This window comes from Arvicola amphibius, chromosome 2 (genome assembly GCF_903992535.2).
Source record: "Arvicola amphibius chromosome 2, mArvAmp1.2, whole genome shotgun sequence".
Classification (NCBI taxonomy): Eukaryota; Metazoa; Chordata; class Mammalia; order Rodentia; family Cricetidae; genus Arvicola; species Arvicola amphibius.
This window is the reverse complement of record NC_052048.2, coordinates 143778046-143796818: the sequence shown is the minus strand read 5'-3', so window position 1 is coordinate 143796818 and position 18773 is coordinate 143778046. Positions and strand designations below refer to the sequence as shown.

At 37.5% G+C, this 18773-nt stretch overlaps 1 protein-coding gene across 5 annotated transcripts in view; it reads right to left on the bottom strand.

The window, feature by feature from the left end:
- Nucleotides 1-18773, bottom strand: part of Fam126a (family with sequence similarity 126 member A) — a 70022-nt gene that overhangs the window by 8924 nt on the left and 42325 nt on the right. For all 5 annotated transcript variants that reach the window (XM_038319552.1, XM_038319551.1, XM_038319553.1 and 2 more), the window contains 7 exons: nt 18378-18557; nt 17070-17150; nt 16458-16573; nt 16062-16157; nt 14116-14232; nt 10340-10427; nt 9690-9849 (listed from right to left, as the gene is read on the bottom strand). In XM_038319552.1, coding sequence (XP_038175480.1) covers nt 9690-9849; nt 10340-10427; nt 14116-14232; nt 16062-16157; nt 16458-16573; nt 17070-17150; nt 18378-18557 — 838 coding nt within the window. The remainder of the gene's footprint in view (nt 1-9689; nt 9850-10339; nt 10428-14115; nt 14233-16061; nt 16158-16457; nt 16574-17069; nt 17151-18377; nt 18558-18773) is intronic.

The window sequence follows — 18773 nt, the reverse complement described above, 5'->3', positions numbered from 1 at the left end:
TAATACACAGCTTAAGATAATAAAAATTTTTAGATGGCAAAAGAGCAAAAGTTCTTTGTTTGAGAAAAATGAAGTAAGAATTTCTAAATGTAGGTTTATTATAATGCTTAATAACACCAAAAATATTTTATAAGCTAGTTCATTTTTATTGTTATCCAAAAAATGACATATATAACTAAAGAGAGGTAATTAAATCTTTCTGTAAGAAAATTATATAGAAGATGTTTAAGGGAATAATAATTAGATAACAAAAGAGTTGCTTTTCTTTGGAATTTAAAAATGTATGCAAAATGAATTACAATTAATTTAAAACCTTGTTGGGTATAAATTTTTGAAATATTTAATTTACTTCAAATAATTAAAAAATTGAAATAACCAAAAAGAAAATTCTCTGAGGCTATTTCATAACTTCTAGGTACACAGCACTCCTCACTATGGAGATGAAGAGCTAGAACACTTACTCAGGGTTACAGGATGCAGCGGGTAAAGGCACTCACCATGTAAACCTGACAACCTGAGTCTCAAACTCCAAACCCATGTGAGGGTGGAAGGGGAGCTAGCTCCACAAAGTTGTCCTTAGACCCCCTCATGTGCATGCAAGTCCCTACTTCCCTCCACACACATGTGTATGTGCACACACACACACACACACACACACATTTACATCCACACAAACACACATGCTTTATAAACATTTAAAATTTAAGAAGATCTATGCTATACATTGTCAGTGTCTACTTTAATATAGATTCTTGTTGGATAACCCAGTCTGGCCTCAAACTTCTGATTCTCCCACCTCGGCCTCTTGAGCAGCTGGAGCTACAGACCATGCTTGGCCATGTACACTTTTAATATTTTCTCCTCAAACGTAACTCAAATAATTTCACCCTAAATATTTCTTCTGATTTTTGAGGGGAAAAAAGGTGAATTACGAACACTACTAAAACTGATTTCGCACAAGCACAATTTCATAAATCCAAATATCTATTCTATCGGCATTCATGAAATCATCTAGATTCTGTTCTTACTTGCCTTCTGGCTGTTCTGTTTACTAAAGGTGACAATTTTAAGAAAAACAATTTAACTATTAAGAGAATTTACATATCTTTGTACTCAAACTACCTTATGAGCTAAAGTATGGTATGAAGCTCCTGAAACCTCTCTGTGAAATAATAGACTACAGCTTAAAACAACTGAAGAGCTGCATCACATAGCTTTGACAGTAATTGTGAAAAGAACTTTAAATTCCAAAGACAGTCACGTGCATCCTCTACAAGTTCCCACAGTGCAGCTCCTTCTGCATACGCATACAGAAATGATAGAAGGTGCCTGAGCAATTCTTATTCTTTAATACTGCCTTTTAATTATCATATTTTATTCTATCAAATGGAGAAACATCCTCTATGTATTTACTAGGTTGTACCTTAAAGGATTATTTATAACTAGAGAAATTAGAAGCAACTTATTCAATACATGGGCATAGGTGAGTAAATGACAAGTTAAAAACTCAGTGCAGAATATATATTATGTAGCCATTAAATAACTGTAATAAAGTTACCAGGAGAATTTGGAGAAACATTTGAAATGTTAATTAAACAAAACCAAAGTGCTAAACATTTAAGTAAGGTAAATGATGCAAACTATATGCACATGTTTGAGAACACACTGAAAACTCTAACAACTGACAGCATTAAAGATGAACAAACACCACTCCACACATCAGCTTTCATACAGCAATAAAACGATTAGAAAAAACAAATTGCTCGCCCTAAAACTTTTCAAGTCATCCGTTCATTCACCCATGAATGTAACTACAATGTATCTAGCACCTATAATGTGCATGCCATCATTTTAGGCACTGAGAGATCAATGGCAAACATAATAGATACAGGTTCTTCCTTCTATGTAGAAAAACAAATTTGAAATAGCAGAAAAATACAAATAAAAATAGTGGAGCCAGTAAGCAGGCTAATGGGGGGCAAGGCTACTTCAGAGTACTTTGGGAGGCTTCTTTGTAGAAGAATTACTTGAGATCTGAATGTTGAAAAGGTACTGGATACAGAACAATCTGGAAGAAGAAAGGGTGCAAATGGGTACCTTCTTGCTAGTCAAATTTCAGCCAAAAATCCCAAAGAACTAGTCAAAGGTCCTAAGGCAGAAATGACTCTCGAATGTTCAAGGGTTAGGAGGAAAGACTCTAGGGAGTCAGAGTGGAAATGCTCTAAAGTGAGGTGGAAGCAGTAGGGAACTTGCACTTCAGACTGCAAAGGCAGCCACCAACAGGCACACGAACCAACCAGCTGCATACTTTACTCGCATTTTAATGCAATAGAAGTTACACTGCTTAATATAAAACACTGAACACAAGTGTATCCCAAGTTACAAAGAGGAAGTTCTGTGGCAAGGTTTAGCCTGGGCCAGTAAGTAATCTTAGGAAGAGATCAAAGCTTCACGGAAGGACCAAACCAGGTTTGAGACTGAAAGGGCTGCTCCCTGAGCAAGGCAAGACTGAAGACGGACAAGAGCAGAAAGCTACACCTGAAAGTCAGAAGCAGACTGTGCAGCAAGGGAGCTTCTGAACTTACTGTGCAGAGCAGGCTGCCCGCCCACCATGATGCTCCATCTCAGTCCGTGGTGCTTAGGTTACAGCTGAAAGTTCCAGGCCTGGCTTAGAATTGTGACATTCTAATTGGAGATGTAGAAGGGATTCTAATAACCAATTACTAAAGTTTGCCATCAAAGTTTCAATTATCACTATTTCTCAAAATGTTTTAAAACTCTTACCAACTTTCATTTCCCTCAGTTTAAGCCCTTTTCTCATTAAATCATAAAATCAGACTCACAAAATAAATATTCTATCTCAAGATTTATGAGTTTCTCTTCTCCACTATCTAGAAAGACAGTCTTAAGTGGTCTGAGATGCTTATAAACAATTATTTTAAAGACATTTTCCTAGAAATGCATTTATGACTTTTTATCTTCTGTCTTGCTTCATCAATCACACACACAGCAGAAACTTAACACTGTGCACAGCACTGGCCAGTTTAAACAGAATGATTTTATATACAAATTGTTCTTCTGTATTTGTGTGTCTGTGTGTTTGTATGTGCACATGTACATGTGTGTGGAAGCCAGAGTTCAGGAATATATCTCCTTCAGCTGCTTCTTACCTTGTTTTTTAAGGGGTCTCTCAATGAACCTGCAACTCACTGACACAGCTAGACAGGCTGATCAGCGAGCGCCAAGGAGCCTACCATTTTCAATACCCAGCTCCCAGGGCTGGAGTTATGGACCTGCACCACCACCCCTAGCGCACATATGGGTGCTGGGATCTGAACTCTGATCCTGAGACTTGCCTGGCAAGTATTTTATCTACTGAACTATTCCCAGCCTCTGAGTCTTTTTATCATTTCTTTTTTTTATTCATCTAGTAAGAGAACATTTAATCACTGAGCCAATTATGACACAGACTACTTTTCTGGTATTTTATGACATTATTAGAAGTCTCCTGAACTATACTATCTCACTTAATTTTAAGTGCCATGGTATCCATTAAATAGAAACAATTTTATAAACCAAAGCTGTAATCAAATTGCTTTACATAGTAACTTTCAATTGCTCTATTTTTGGGCTTAATATATCTAAATTGTATTAATCTGATTTTTCTTTTTTTTTTTTTTTTAAAAAAATCCTTCTCATTCTAATTGCTTGGATAGGAATGTGTTATATATTTTTCCCCACTCTCCTTCCACCCGCCACCCTCCCCTTCCACACACTGATTCTTCCATATAGTAAAATATTGTAAAATTCTCAAGGTACTTGCTTTTGGTCACCATGTCAGAAAACATAAAAATACATATTACCTCTTATTTAAAATTCTTTTTCACCACTTAAAAGGTTTTATTCTTGGAAATTCTAAGTCAAAATACTTAAAAAGTAGCCCTAATTAAAAATATCTACTAATTAAAAGGTACATGAGAGGCTAAAGAAGGGGGCTTCTGCGTTTAAGGCCGACCTGCACTACATACTGAGATCCTACCTCAAAAACTCAAAGGTTAGGGATAGAGCACACGGGAGCCCTGGATTCAATCCCTACCACCACCACAAAAAAAAAAAAAAAAAAAAAAAAACCAAAAGTAGGGTGATGTTCAAAGGATTTAGTTTAGAAATATTATTTTCATTATTCTTTATTATTGACACTTTCCTGTTGCAGACAGTTCTGTGTGTGACTGAGAAATCCAAGTGAGATCTAGTTCCTATTTTGACATTAACAAGATGAAGTAAGAGACTAAGTATGAAACAACATTTTAAAAATCCTGGTTCTAATAACGATATGTCAGGTACTAGAGGGACGTCAACAGCAACACTGGACACACTGCTGGTGGTGTATAACATGCATGCTTTATGCTTGATAGGACTCGCAAACTGAGCACATTTATTTCAAATTAAGAAAACTCAGAATTTAAGTTTTAAGAGGAGAATATCAATTGAATGTCAAATTAGTTAGTAAAAACTTATCAAGAACACAATTACTGGAAAGCTAACAAAGCAATTCTTAAAGAACTAGTCAGCCTGTGGCTGGTTAAACCCAGCCTTTATGTGGTACTTCAAAGCACACAAAATACTTTGTACTTGCTGCTCCCATCCCTCGGCAAATACACATAGGAAAGGACACAGAGATGAAGACTTGGAGTTTGGTGGATTATTAGGTACTAGTTGGCAAAGTTGCCTGTGTTCATTATTTACAACCATATGTCAGTCACTAACGTAATTAGGGGACTTACATAAAATGGCAGTGTTATTTCAGTAACCATTCTGAGAAAATGGAAAATAGCTTATGTTGTTCCCATGTAGGTATTTTTTTAAGTGAAGAAGAATGAGTCATAATATTGGTAGTTGTGGGAAACAAACAAAAAGAGCAGCTAAATTTTCTCTGGAAGAGGGGTAAGGAGGGAAAGTCTGGGGTGGAACTGTGGGGCCAGAAACTCTGGGAGGACAGGGTCCCACAGCTGCAATGGCAGAAGCAGCTGGTGCTTTACAGAAACTCTCAAGACCACAGAATAAAGCACAAAGAAATGCTTTGGCTTCCTTTTCTCTCTATCTTACTTTTTACAGAAAATATTTAGGTAAAATCGCCCTTTTTTGGTTTTAAAAATAATGCTATCGCTTTATCAAAATTTAGCTTGTTTTTCTTACTAGAATTTTCATTTTTAGTTCTTTTTATTGTTACAACCTATTTATCCTTAACTTTTTAAAGTGTAATCTCATCTTTCTTCCTCTACTTGCCTTTTACTTTCTATATAGCCTCAACATATAAATGATTTAAAAATTTTTATTTGAAAAATATACCTTTGCCTTGAATTATTTACCATCACAGAATAAAGGAAATACAACAGTGTTGAAAAATAAATTATTGCCATATAAATAAAAACATTAACCATGAAACCATGAAAAATCAAAGCAACAACTGTACACTATAACTTCCATTTCCAAACTTAAGCACAGACATAGGCTGAATCATTAAAATTTGCTCAAGACTTAAATACAAGACTTGCGGAATTTGAAAGGCACAATACTGAATGAAGCCACTTCACTATAATATTCAAACAATCAAGAGAAAAAATGTGGAGATCAGGTCAACATACAGTGAATTGTCGAATAGCTTTCTCTAAAATAATACCTACCACTGGGAATTATCCTTCTGTTGTTACTTGAAATAGGATATAAACCCAGAGCTTCCAAGCTCACAAACTGCTGGCTGACAGCAGGGCAGTGGTGCCAGTGAGTGGCAGCAGACATGAAAACTTACATCCTATAAACTCACTTCTGCTGTGAACCTAAACTTGCCCTGAAAAACCATTCTGTTAATTAAAAAGTAAAACACAGGGCCAAGCAAATGACAAAACTGGTCACAATACAACCAGCTAGAGGAGAAGGCTTGTGATGGCTAGTGTCAACTATCAATCTCCCAGGACCTTGGCTCTGACTTCCTCATAGGGATTATCTTCACTAAGCTAACCAAGGTAGGGGAAACCCACACACTCTGGGTAGCAGCACTCCCTGGACTGAGATTCCAGACTATAAAAAAGGGAAAAACAAGTGAGCATGCTTCACCTGACTTCCTCCTGACTGGGGAACACAGTGTGAGCAGCGGCCTCACATCCTGCTGCCTTGACTACCACAATAGTCTGCACCCTCAGACCGTGAGCCAAACAAACCCTTTCCCCTTAAGTTTCTTTTTTCAGGGTATTTTGCCACAGTAACTGTGGTGTTCTGAACAAGAATGGCCCCAATAGGTTCATATATTTGAATGTTTGGTCCCTAGTTGGTGAACAGTTTGGGATTAGGAGGTATGGCCTTGTTGGAGAAGAAGAGTCACTAGAGGAGGGCTTTGAAGTTTTAAACCCTCCCCCCTGCACCATTCCCAGTTAGAGCTCTTTCATTCTCTCTCCCTCCCTCCTACTTGTGAAGCAGATGTGAACTCTCAGCTACTGCTCCTGCACCATGCCTGCCTATATGCTGTCATGTTTGCCTTTGTTTAGAGTGTTGGTTACAAGTTGGTATGGATAATGGTCAGGAAAAAAGCTAAACAAAAGAGATTAGATTCAGAGTTCTTGTTTTGAAAAGAAAAAAAGGGGAAGTACGGTGAGATAATGCTCTTGTACCTTATAAAGATTTGTCACTAGTATTGGTTTAATAAAGCACTGATAGGTCAGTAGCTAGGCAGGAAGTATAGATGGGGCAACCAGACTAAAATTCTGGGAAGAGAAAAGGCTCTGTCTTTAGTCACCAGTCAGATGCAGAGGAAGCAAGATGAGAATGCCTCATGAGTAAGGTACCAAGCCATGTGGCTAAACATGGATAAGAATTATGGGTTAATTTAAGTTGTAAGAGTTAATAATAAGCCTGAGCTAATAGGTTAACCAATTTATAATTAATATAAGCCTCTGTGTGTTTTGTTGGGACTGAACGGCTGTGAGACTGGGCAGGACAGAAACTTCTGTCAACATTACCTTGATCATAGTGTCTCTTCACAGCAATACAAAAAAGCAACTAAGACAAAGTTCAACAGAAAAGAAATGCCAGTCTTTCTCACAAGTGGAAAAACAAAGGAGTCAAGAAGAAAAAATAGAATACTCCTTAAAATTGATTTTGCTTTTCCTGCCTTCTTCCCCAGGGGCTCCATCACCACTTGTGTAGGGTTACAGCTGTGTGTCTGAGGACGGCTGTGGTAAAAGTGGGGAGAGGAGCTGAATAGAAAGCATATCTAGGCTTCCACCAAACACAGGAACTCTCTCTCAGTGTCTGCACAGCCATATCCTGTAGTGACTCCACAGGACCAAGGAGCATACAGGAAGGCCACTGGAGGCCACCCTGGAGTCTTCAGGTCCTTTCATATTATGTCCCCTTTGTACTGTTTCTAAAGAAATATTTTACTTATACATTGTTGCAATTTTACATAAATATAATATAATCATATAAAGATAATTTTAAATTTGTTTTCAATTTGAAAATTGTCTACATATTTAGAAGTATACAATGATAACCATCCTCTCCATGAGAATCCAGTGCTGGTTAGAGAGCCAGAACAAGAGTATGTCCAGGCAGAAATCACAGGAAAGGGCTGAACGGAGTAGAACGTGGTAACTCCATGAATAGTGCTTCTCTAGGAAGGTGTGGTTCCTATGTGGTTCAGGGCTGGATGCTAGGCTAGCAGGATGGTGTGAGAGGCTTTCAGCACCAGGCGTGGGGGAGGCATTTAGAACTTTCTGTTATAGCGATAGAAACTCCTTAAGGAGAATCAAGACTAACTACCCTTAGAAAGGACACTGCTGCCCCCCTGCAGAGACACATCAGACTAGACAAGTGTTATTTCACTGTAGCTCACACTGTGTAAAGTGACAAATAGAGCTAATCCATCTTCAGTATCTGTTCATGGCTGTGTGTTCTTCTCGTCTATGTCCTCATCTATGACATTTGTGCTATCATAAACGAGAGGTGCTCAAGTGACATGAGGGCTAACATAAAAACAGGCAATAAAAAGGCTACTTTAATACGGTCGTAGCCTGAGACAGAGCAGTCAAAATTGAACACAGATCCATAAGAGCATAACAGAAGCAATATACGCAAGAAGTCTTTCATCTTGTTTTGGCATTTTTTTCCTACAAAATGTTTCTAAAAAATAACTTCCATCTTGTTGCAGGATTTGTATCTCTTTCTTTTAAATCCGTATCTGGTCATGTTCACACATACATGTATGTGTGTGAATACACACACACACACACACACACACACATGCATGCGCACAAACTAGGGAGCAGCAATATTTCTCTCATGTTTGAAATGTATGACACCCCCCCTTTCCCAATATGTCCTTCTATACAGTAAGAAGGGAAAGTAGAAATTAGAATTCATTCTTGTATTTTTTTGGAAGCAGTAGTTTGGGAGTGATTATGTCCATGAGGCCAGTACAATCCAGTTTGTTGTATCGGCACCTACTTTCATACAACGAAGCTGTACAGAATTACTAATCTTTAGTGTATCACATATCCATTAGATTGCTTTCTGTAATGTATTTTCATTAAACAACATAATTTCACTGAAGTACATTTGGGGTTCTCAAGTTTAAATGGATTTTGTATGTCTATTTGCCTAATAGCAAACACCACCAACTTTTTTATGCCTCCCTGTTGGACCTTTAGGACTGCTACAGTAACTTTAAAAGGGAGTAGGATCAAAAATGATCATTGGTTAAACTGTATAACTCCACTCTTGTTCTTTTCAGTCACGATTAGCTTTCTGCATTATGATCTGTTCTTTTTTTAGTGTCTTCTTCCTCTTTTATCCATTCTCTCCCCAAGGAACACTGATATGAGTTATAGTCTATCAAGCTGAGCTGCCATTTCCATCAGTGCAGAGGAGGAAGGCAGAGTAGAGTCCCCCCAACACACATCTCCCCCATGCTCTCTCTAGGCAAGGACGCAATTTCCTGCCTCCCACGCAAAGGTTGCTTCTGAGGAGGGTGACAGTGATCCTCTGGTTCTTGCTGCCATGACTGCCGGATAGGAGAAGTCATGGAAGGAAGAAGGAGTTAAACAAGGAGCAGATTAAAAGAAGAGACAGGCTGGGAAAGCATGGAGGTGGCGTGGTGAATGAAATTAACTTCCAGCAACATTTGACAACAGTAAAATGAAATGATAAAAAGGAATACTGACGTGTCCTGAATGAAAATAAACTTGTAAAATAGAAACACCTGATGTTATATTGACAGCATGGCATTCTTTACCCAGGAGTCTAGACAGAACGTAAGATCACTGGTAGTTTTACTCCAATGTGAAAAAACTTGCATGGTAAATGCCTGACTGAGGCGTAAGAACATTCATTAAGGACTATGCACAACTACTCAAGAATAGCAACATAAAGTATACGAGTAGCTAAAATGCATTTTCTTACTCTCCTACGCTGCTGCAGCTGGTACAATTTTACATAATTCTTCATTCATATATTTAATATAAGAACATCCATTCCGTTCATTGTCTATTGCCCTGGATAAAAGTCAAAGGTGATGAGCTAGCACTTCCTTTTCCAGGCTACAATGGTGCTGTTTCCTAAAGTTACAAGTTCTAGTACCACAACTGCAGAGAGAATTGTGAAAGAGCTACTAATACTCAAATGTAAAGAGTTCTTACCATGCCTTTTCCACCTGTGACCTCTTATTGACATGCTTGTAACTGCATTTCTTGATATTCTAGAGGATGTTGGTGTGATTTCAACTTGAATACACCTTGTACCTTCCTTACTAGATTTCATGGCACCATGAGGCAATGAAGCCTTTATTGCATTAGCAACCTAAAAGGAAAAATAAAGTCTAAGATCAATAAATAGATGTAGTATTTACTTTTAGATAAAATATAAGACTAAGTGTTAACAGATTTAAAATAAATACTTTCTCCAAGGTATATGATGATCAATATACCCACCAATAAGGAGTAGGAGGGTCAGAGGGATACTTGTATCTTAAAACAGTATGAATGAAATGAACTTTGTGATTGTTAAATAATAAATTAGGCTTCTTTCTCAATATCAAATGCTAATTGACAAATGAATCTGGATGTTGAAGTTCTTATAAGCAGAAGAGAATGCTATCAGTGAAATATCTTAAACCAGTCTAATTAAATCTCCAAATTTATGCAAGTAATTTAAATGTAACATTTCCCAGTACAACAAAGCATGAAGCACCGAGTAATAATGACACTTTAATATGCTATGTATTACTTCTCAATGCATAGTTCTGAAAAATTGTAAGTTAAGAATTTGTATAATTAAGCAAAGAACCTACCAGCAGTGGCTCTGGATATAATTCTAGCTGGGCTCTGTATATAATATCATCCAATGCTTTCTGAGCTAGATCCCATTCTCCATTGTATCTACAAAATCATGGGAGTTAAACAAAGAGAGATAAATTTTTAATTTATCCTATATAACAGAAAAACCATAACTAGAGACTATTTATCTCTACTAAAGAAAGCAACAGACCACATCAGCACACCACTTCCCCATCCTATTCTCAAGAATATATTTAAAGTCTTTGAGTTCCTATTATCTGAAAGCCTATTAATAACAAAGAATATTTTATACATGTACATTTTTCTCTAAGGAACATGACTATTTATAGAACAGAAATCAAAGAGCTAAGGCAATTTCAAAGCATCTTACCCTGTCAAAGTAACTCAGAACATAATAAATTATAGACTTTAGAATAATGTTCCGAACAATTTATGGCCAAATTACTCTGTAGTTTCCATGGTTTTAGTGAGAACCCAACCCTACCCACTTTCCTAAGTAGCTATTCCTTTGCATTCTGATGGCCATTTAGAAGAGAACATAATACATGTTGTGAACATGAGAGAGAAGTAAAGAAAATAAGCACATGTGTATTATATATGTATAACTTTCAACAATATGGCAAACCCTTCCTACAAATCAACCAAGTGATAAAAGTCAACAGAGACATACTGGTTTGGTCATCTGAATTACAACAAAAGCACGAGTGAGGCCTGACAGGCAAGGCCTTTAAAATTGTAATTCTAACAAATCTATCAACGAGAGCTGAGGGCACAGGGCAAACAACTAGCCTGAACCCAAAAGAGGGAAGGTCATAAGACATCAACTAGGGAGAATTCAACTAAGTTTTCTAACGAGTTCTAGCACACCACGAAGCTGGGTCTGGAGATACAACACATATAAAAATTCTGGAGCATATACATGGACAGTCCACACCACCACACAGACTTCCCACAAACTTCCTGTAGGTATGCACAGGAAACATGAGAAGCAGGACTGGGGACCAGAAAAGGTGGCTTGAAGAAGCTAAGTGGTCACTGCCATGGAAAAGGCACAAGGACCCTGCCAGACACTTGTTCCTTTTCCTTTTCTTTTCTTCTTTTGTTTTTTAAGACCTGGCTGATCTGGAACTCACTCTGTAGACCAGGCTGGCCTCAAACTCATAGAGATCCGCCTGCCTCTGCCTCCCAAGTGCTGGGATTAAAGGCATGCACCACCACCTCCACCACCACAATCATCGCCGGGCCAGACACTTTTTTCATATGAACAAAAGTCCTACAACTTTTGAGGATAGAATAGCCAATCCTATTACCCTATAAATAACCCCCAGGGCATAGCTGGTGAGGAACTGTGGCTCTGAGAGGGAGAAAAGGAATATAATCCTCCTTCCAGGCTGAGAAAACTAGGGGTTCTCTACTTCTGAAGGGGAAGCAAGAGCACTGAGGACCACTCTAACACACCCCTGCATACACATCATTCAGGATCAGGGAGTCTTCCTAGAACACTGGTTGACATTCCAGCCCCATCACTGCCTGGCTAGTTAGTGTACACTGAGAAATAAGGAATAACAATCTATTGCTGAAGGGGGGCTAGAAAACAGAGGGTGAAACCCTCTTTGAGGGGCAGGCATACAGAGAGAGCAAGGAAACTCTTCAGCAATCCAGCTCCCACTGAAATACTAGGTAAGAGTAGGGGGATTTGTAGTATGAATGTAACTATGGCAACAGTAACACAATACCTGGCAAGAGCAAAGAGAGACACTTGTGCCCCTCCCTTTGACTATCAGCCCATTGAAACTGGGGACCCCAAGGAACTGGAGTTTCCCCAAGTGTCTCATGCTGGGATAGGAAAAGGACTGGGGCTATAGTGCCTGCTGGAGAGGGAGTGAATCTCCCAGGAATACGAGTCAACAGTCTGATAACTTGTCACCACACCTTGCAAGTGAGACTGGAACAGATGATGGATTCACAGGGGTGGATGGCAATTGTGTATTCCTCTGTCTTCTATAATTTGCTTCTCTCCCTATTGGCTACGTTGAGTAGAACTCCTTTTTCTGCTTTTCACTGTTTCTTGTTAAGGCTGCCAGGGCTCTGGGCTCTGACTCTAACCACTTCATAGCACTATCTACAAAATTTCATTAGTACCCTCCAAGAAGAATCATTCCTATTTTCACGCATAAATCATATTTCTATCAGTTTCTGCTGACCTACTACTAATTGAAATCATGAACAAGCAAAAAATTACAAGGCATGCTATAAGCAAGAGAAAAGATCCCTGTAAATAAATGAAGTAATTAATTGATTTAAATTCATGGCCAGAGAATCAGGTAAGCTGTAGAGTACTTATATGAGATACTAGGTTCAATCCCCAGCACCACTAAGGAAATAAACAAACAAGCAAAAAATAAATACATAAGTAAATTAACTAAATCCAGAGGTGACTCAAATGTTGAGGCTATCAGGTTAACCTGGGTAACTTAAATTGCTATGATCATTATTTTAAATAATCTCGTGGAAAAGACTGGCAACATTCACAAATAAGTTGAGATTTCAGAAGAGAGTAGAACAAAAAGAGTAGAAGCAAAACACAGTAAAATATGAAAAACCTTCAATGGCCTTGGAGTAGACTACAGATCAAGTCTACTAAGTCACGGAAAAGTTAAACATTGAGACAGATCAACAAGAGGCACTCAAAATAAAATGCAAGTCCTGTGGGGGCAATCCTAATGATCTAACATAAAGTTTAGAAAATCTCTTTTAAGAGCCAGTAAACAAGTATTTCAGAGCTAGGTGTGGACATCTATAATTCCGTGGCTTGGGAGGAGGAAATAGCAGCATCAGGAATTCAAGGCCATACTGTCTCTAACAACAAAAACAACAAAACCCCCAAATCCAATGTTCTAAACTGTGGAATGCTTTTTCTATCAGAACTACCCAACTCTGCCATTGCAATGGCCAGTGTGCAAACACATGAACACAGATATGCCTCAGTAAAACTTTACAAGGTGCAAGCCAGATTTGGTCTCTAAGTCATAAATTCTTCCCTGAGTCAAGAAGCTTATTTAATTTACCACAGTAAATTAAAGTGTCAAGCGAATACAATGCAAAGTGCCTTATCATCTGTGTAACACAAGATTACAAAGTATAATAAGACAGAATTCAGTCTAGTAACTGGTGCCTAAGTTACTACCAAAGGCTAAGCACCAATGATAGAAATTAATGAGTTATTTCTGATTGAAGATTCTCTAAAGTGCTTTTGAAGAGCTAAAAGTTCAAGAAACAGAAAAAAAAAAACTCATTGGGAGTCTAAAAATCCAATTTGACAATCATAGCAAAAAAAAAGTCATATACAGAAGAACTGAGCATATTCACATTTTAATCATTGCATTCTGACCCTGTTTTTAAAAAATGAAGTGTTTTAGTCTGTTTGAAATTCTGCACAACTTTAAAATACGTGTTTTAAATGATAAACTATTAAGAACTGATTCCTATTCTTTCTAAAAATATGATGATTGGCCAGGTGGTGGTGACACATACCTTTAACCCCCCCACTCAGAAGGCAGAGGCAGTCAGATTTCTATGAGTTTGAGGCCAGCCTGGTCTACAAATCAAGTTCCAGGACAGCCAGGATTGTTACACAGAAAAACTTTGTCTCAAAATAAAAGAAGAAGAAAAAAAAGATTTTTTTTTTATTTAATGAGATAGAAACAGACTGGCAAGTTATATTATGCCAAAGAACCAACAATGTGCTTTGTATATGAGACACACTTACAAGGCAAAATAGACTCCTGTTAGCATCTGCACCATGAATCCAGATGAAATTGGTATTCTGTTACTTACACCTTTGTATTTTCTTACATGTTGTCGAGGATATCCACAGACACAGATTCTGAAAAGACAAAAATAAACATAGGTTTATGATGGTTTTCTAATATTTATGAGCCAATATTAAAATTAACAAATCTAGTATCTATAAAACAATCTCCTAAACAGAACATTTTCCTGTAACTCCCTGACTATGTTAGACTGGAGAAAGCTTGTAAAGACAAGGGCAGGAGATGTATGCAGCTGGTGAATCACACTCTCTGCTTGGTTTACTAACTTTGATTAATTCAATTATCAAAAATTGTGGGGACATTACATGGATATTGTCACTAATATCTTTAGAATAATCTTTAATTCCTGATTAAGCTCTTGGTGCAAACTACAGGATCAGAAAAATTACTATAATCCAGATTCTACTTCCATGAAATATCCATAATATATTTCAGACAGATAAAATATTTTAGTGCTCCTGCTAGACATAGTGATGCACACCTTTAATCCCAGCAAGTGAAAGGTGAAGGCAGGTTGATCTCTGGACTCCAATGAGTGTGGTCCACCCTATCTCTGCTCTCTCACTTCTCACACCAAGTGCCCAAAGTTGGGGGTGGGGAGCAAAGGGACTCTAGGAAGCTTGACCCTTCCTTCAGAGGAATTCGATTCCCAGCATCTTCTTTTATTCTTCTGACGTCTGTTACTAAATTAAGAAGTAATGAAACCAACTGACTCCCTTGCCCAAGGTGGAAACAGTGCAAGGTCAGAGGGCTCCTCAGAACAGATTTACTTTACACTGTGCCTGAGGATTTGGAGTTACCCAGGAAACGGTGTTCTGGGAGCCCAGCATGGGCAGTACTCTCCCATGGGTGGGGTTCCGCGGTGAAACAGAGTCAGTACACAAGGACCAGCCTTCACCTCTCTCTGCTTCCTCATGTGGCAGCCAGCTCACAGCGAGTCTCTCAATGCCAGGCCTTCGGTCAGGAGGGAGTGTATTCTGAGTGTGTGAGCCGAAACAAACTCTTAACTGCTTAAGTTGCTTTTGTCAGTATTTTCTCAGGGCTATGAGAAAAGGTAAACCGATATGCTCTCCTTCTGGCTAGTTTTTTTTGTTGTTTGTTTTTTTTAAATACATTACTCAAATATGAATCTCCATCTAACTCCCTTAACTATATAATTTGTCTTATTTACTTGACCTGTAAAAGGTAAAAAAAAAAATCTCAGTCTTTTCTGTTTTGTTTATTGTTTTAAAATGTTAATCATAGAAAACTAGAAAATTGTGGAATACCACAAAGGAAAATAAAAATTATTTCATAATGCTCCCAATAAAGTGAAGTATTATTATCATTCTAATCATATTTAGCAAATATAAGAGCTGTAACATACCATAACACATATGCTATTAAATGTTCAAATGCTTAAAAAACTCTTAAATTAAGATTTTTAATGTTTGTATAATATACCCCAAATTTTATAATTTATTCAACAAAAAACTTAGCTCTATTTTTTAAAGGAAGAAAAATGCAATGCCATGTTTCTCTTATTTTTTGAACCAAACTAGAACACAACAAACAACAACAAAAAATAAGATGAAAAGGATTACCCAATGACACTCCACAAATTAAAAGGTTATGACCATGCCATCATTTTAAATGTAATGTAAGTAATATAACCCCTCTGATTTAATATTCCTTCCAAACATTACTCAGTTGGATATTCACCATTGTGATTTTTTGGTAGCTAAGCCACCTTCTATGTGCTAAATGGGCTGAACTGTATGCTGAAATATATAATGTTTTAAACAAACAATTACTCAAAACAAAAATAACTTAGGCTTGCAACAAACCTAAGCAGTCCTACATTAATATACTCCAGTATTAGAAAAATAGAAATTTAAATTACCTTGAACAAATCTGACACAGTGATTGAAGAGAAACACTGGGCATATAGGTTAAGGCAGCATTGTAACACAACAAAAGGAATGTCAACACTTCGAACCTGAAGACAAGCCAAAAGAATGTTAACAGATATTATGCAGAAGAACCAGACTTAAATATCACTAGCATAGTAAGGAAAACTCAAAGGAAAAAGAAGTCTTTGCAAGTAACAATTATATACCATAAAATCTTTAGTGTTTCAGATAATCTGGAGCAAAGTACAAGGACAAATCTAGATATGTGTGGTTCTTTTATAAAATGATTCAATATCCACATAATAGTTACATATAACTCATTAAACACTATAAATGTACTGAAATAGTTTTGAATAAGTTGGTGTGGCAGAATAGCTGGCTCTTACCTGTTCTGTGCTGTCAGCATCTCCCTCTGAGGATGGGGCCCACTGTACACTACTTTTGACAAGCCATGCTGGGACAGTGCACTCTCAGTCAGGGCCATAGACCCAATGCTGGAAGGCTAAAGAAAAGATGCTGTTCTGTTACATGTGACATTCAGAATACCCAGAGCATGGAGAGTGCCTACTAGGGGCACCATGTAGTTTAGAAATATTCAGACTGCCATCACATTTCCACCCCAAGATTTAATAAAAATTAAAAACACTTTCACATTTTCATTAATTAAAATTAAAAACATTAAGTTTAATTTCCAAATTCTATCCTGGAGCACACAAACTGTCTAACCACCTCCACATGCACACAAACTAAGATGAGAGATGAGTCTTCCGCGTTACACGAAGATAAAATAGGATTTTCAGTAAAGCTCTCATGATCTAATCTTAGTTGACCACTTAGTAGTTTTGACTTATGTTATTTTTGGGACAGTATACATCCTGTGTGGTGCTAATTAATATCTTTTGAACTACTAATAATTCACCTTTATGCACATGTAACCCTATCTTACGGGACTGTCAGAGTATGACCCAATAAATATACTTTGATAAAAAGCTACTTACTTCATGATATACAGATGGTTTGGATAAAGATGGAATTGTAAAACTCAATACTTTACTATGTCCCTGTTTGTCAACTATTTCCTACAAAAGTAAAAGAAAATATCTTAAAATAGTCACCTTTAACACATAACATCTTAAAAATACAGTTAAGTTATTAGGACATTTTTCCAGGTTTAATTTTTTGGGGATTATAATATTAATTACATTTCACCCTTCCCTTTCTTCCCTCTAAAACAATTTTTAAAAGACCAGAATAAAAGGTATTTTAGAGTCAGTTCAATCTTTAACATTGGTGATCCACCTATTAAGTAACCACTAGCATCAGCAAATACATGTACACTACTGCAGCTTAAAAACAAAAACAGAGCAGAGCCTTGTAGTTCAGCATAGACAAAACCCAAATAAATTAAAGCTCCGTGGTTTTCAGAATGGCTGTGGTATGGATAGCATAGTGATTGTTCTTTACCAGCAAGTTCTATTCTCTAAGTTAATTAAACATGAGGTGTGTCTCCAGAAGGACCTCGCCCTTCTTTTCCATCTTAAAGAACACAAACTGTAGAGAACCCAGCATGCCATCTCATAATGAATGCTCAAGCTAGGAATGGCACACACTGTAAACAGAACACACGTGCTCAGGAGACAGTAGAGACTTACAGAGTGTGACCAGTGAGTCTCAGGTCTTGCTACTCACTTTTTTTGTGAAGAAAAAAAAAAACTTACAGATAAACTTAAACATGCCATAAATAAAAAAAAACTTTAAATATAATAGCAGTAGCTAGGCATGACAACGCAGGCCTTTAATCCCATCTCTGACTTGAAAATCAGAGACAGGAAGATCTCTGTGAGCTTAAGGCCAGCCTGTTCTATGTAGCAAGTTCCAGGCCAGCCAGGGATATACTGCGATATGATGCCTCAAAACAAAATGAAAGAAAACCCCAGTGGTGGTCTGTTGCTGTTGCTATACTATCTCTCTCTCTATAAGAGAACGCCATGTTCTGAGTTTCAGCTTTCATTCAACCCATACAAGTTTATATAGATAAATATATGGATGCACCAATACTAGTAGGTTCTTTTGTCTTTTCTTTTTCTTTCTTTCTTTTTCTTTCTCTCTTTTTTTCTGTACTGGAACTCACTCTGTAGACTAGACTGATCTCAAACTCAGGTAGATCCGTTTCCCAAGTACTAGAACGAAAGGCATGCATCACCATACCCCGATAGTCTTTGTTTTTTTTTTTTTAACAAATAGTGGTTTTACTAAAATGAAAATCAGTTTTTCAAAAAGCATTTTGTTAATCCACCAATACAAACCAGGTTGTAAACCCCTAGAAGAAGGGCCTCGATGCAGCCACTGCTGTGCACATTTCTGCTGGCCGACATGGCGAGGTAGCACCAGATCAGCTCTGGGAGGAACTGCAGGGTGAACCGCAGTAGCTGCTCCTCCCCACTGCGGTAGAACTCAAAGAGCTGGTGACACACAGGCTCTAGCAACTGGAAGAGATGATATGTAAATAAGAACTGGACTGTATGTGAATGACACCACTGTATGAATATAGAAGGTTTCTCAGAATGCTTAATTCTGAAATACATAAATATTTTAATTTTCCTGAAGCAAAGCTCGTCACTGCCCAGCTATTTCAGAAAGCTTTAAATTCTAGTGGAGGGACAGAGTGACACATCAGCAGGATGCTCTACAGCTCTCAACAA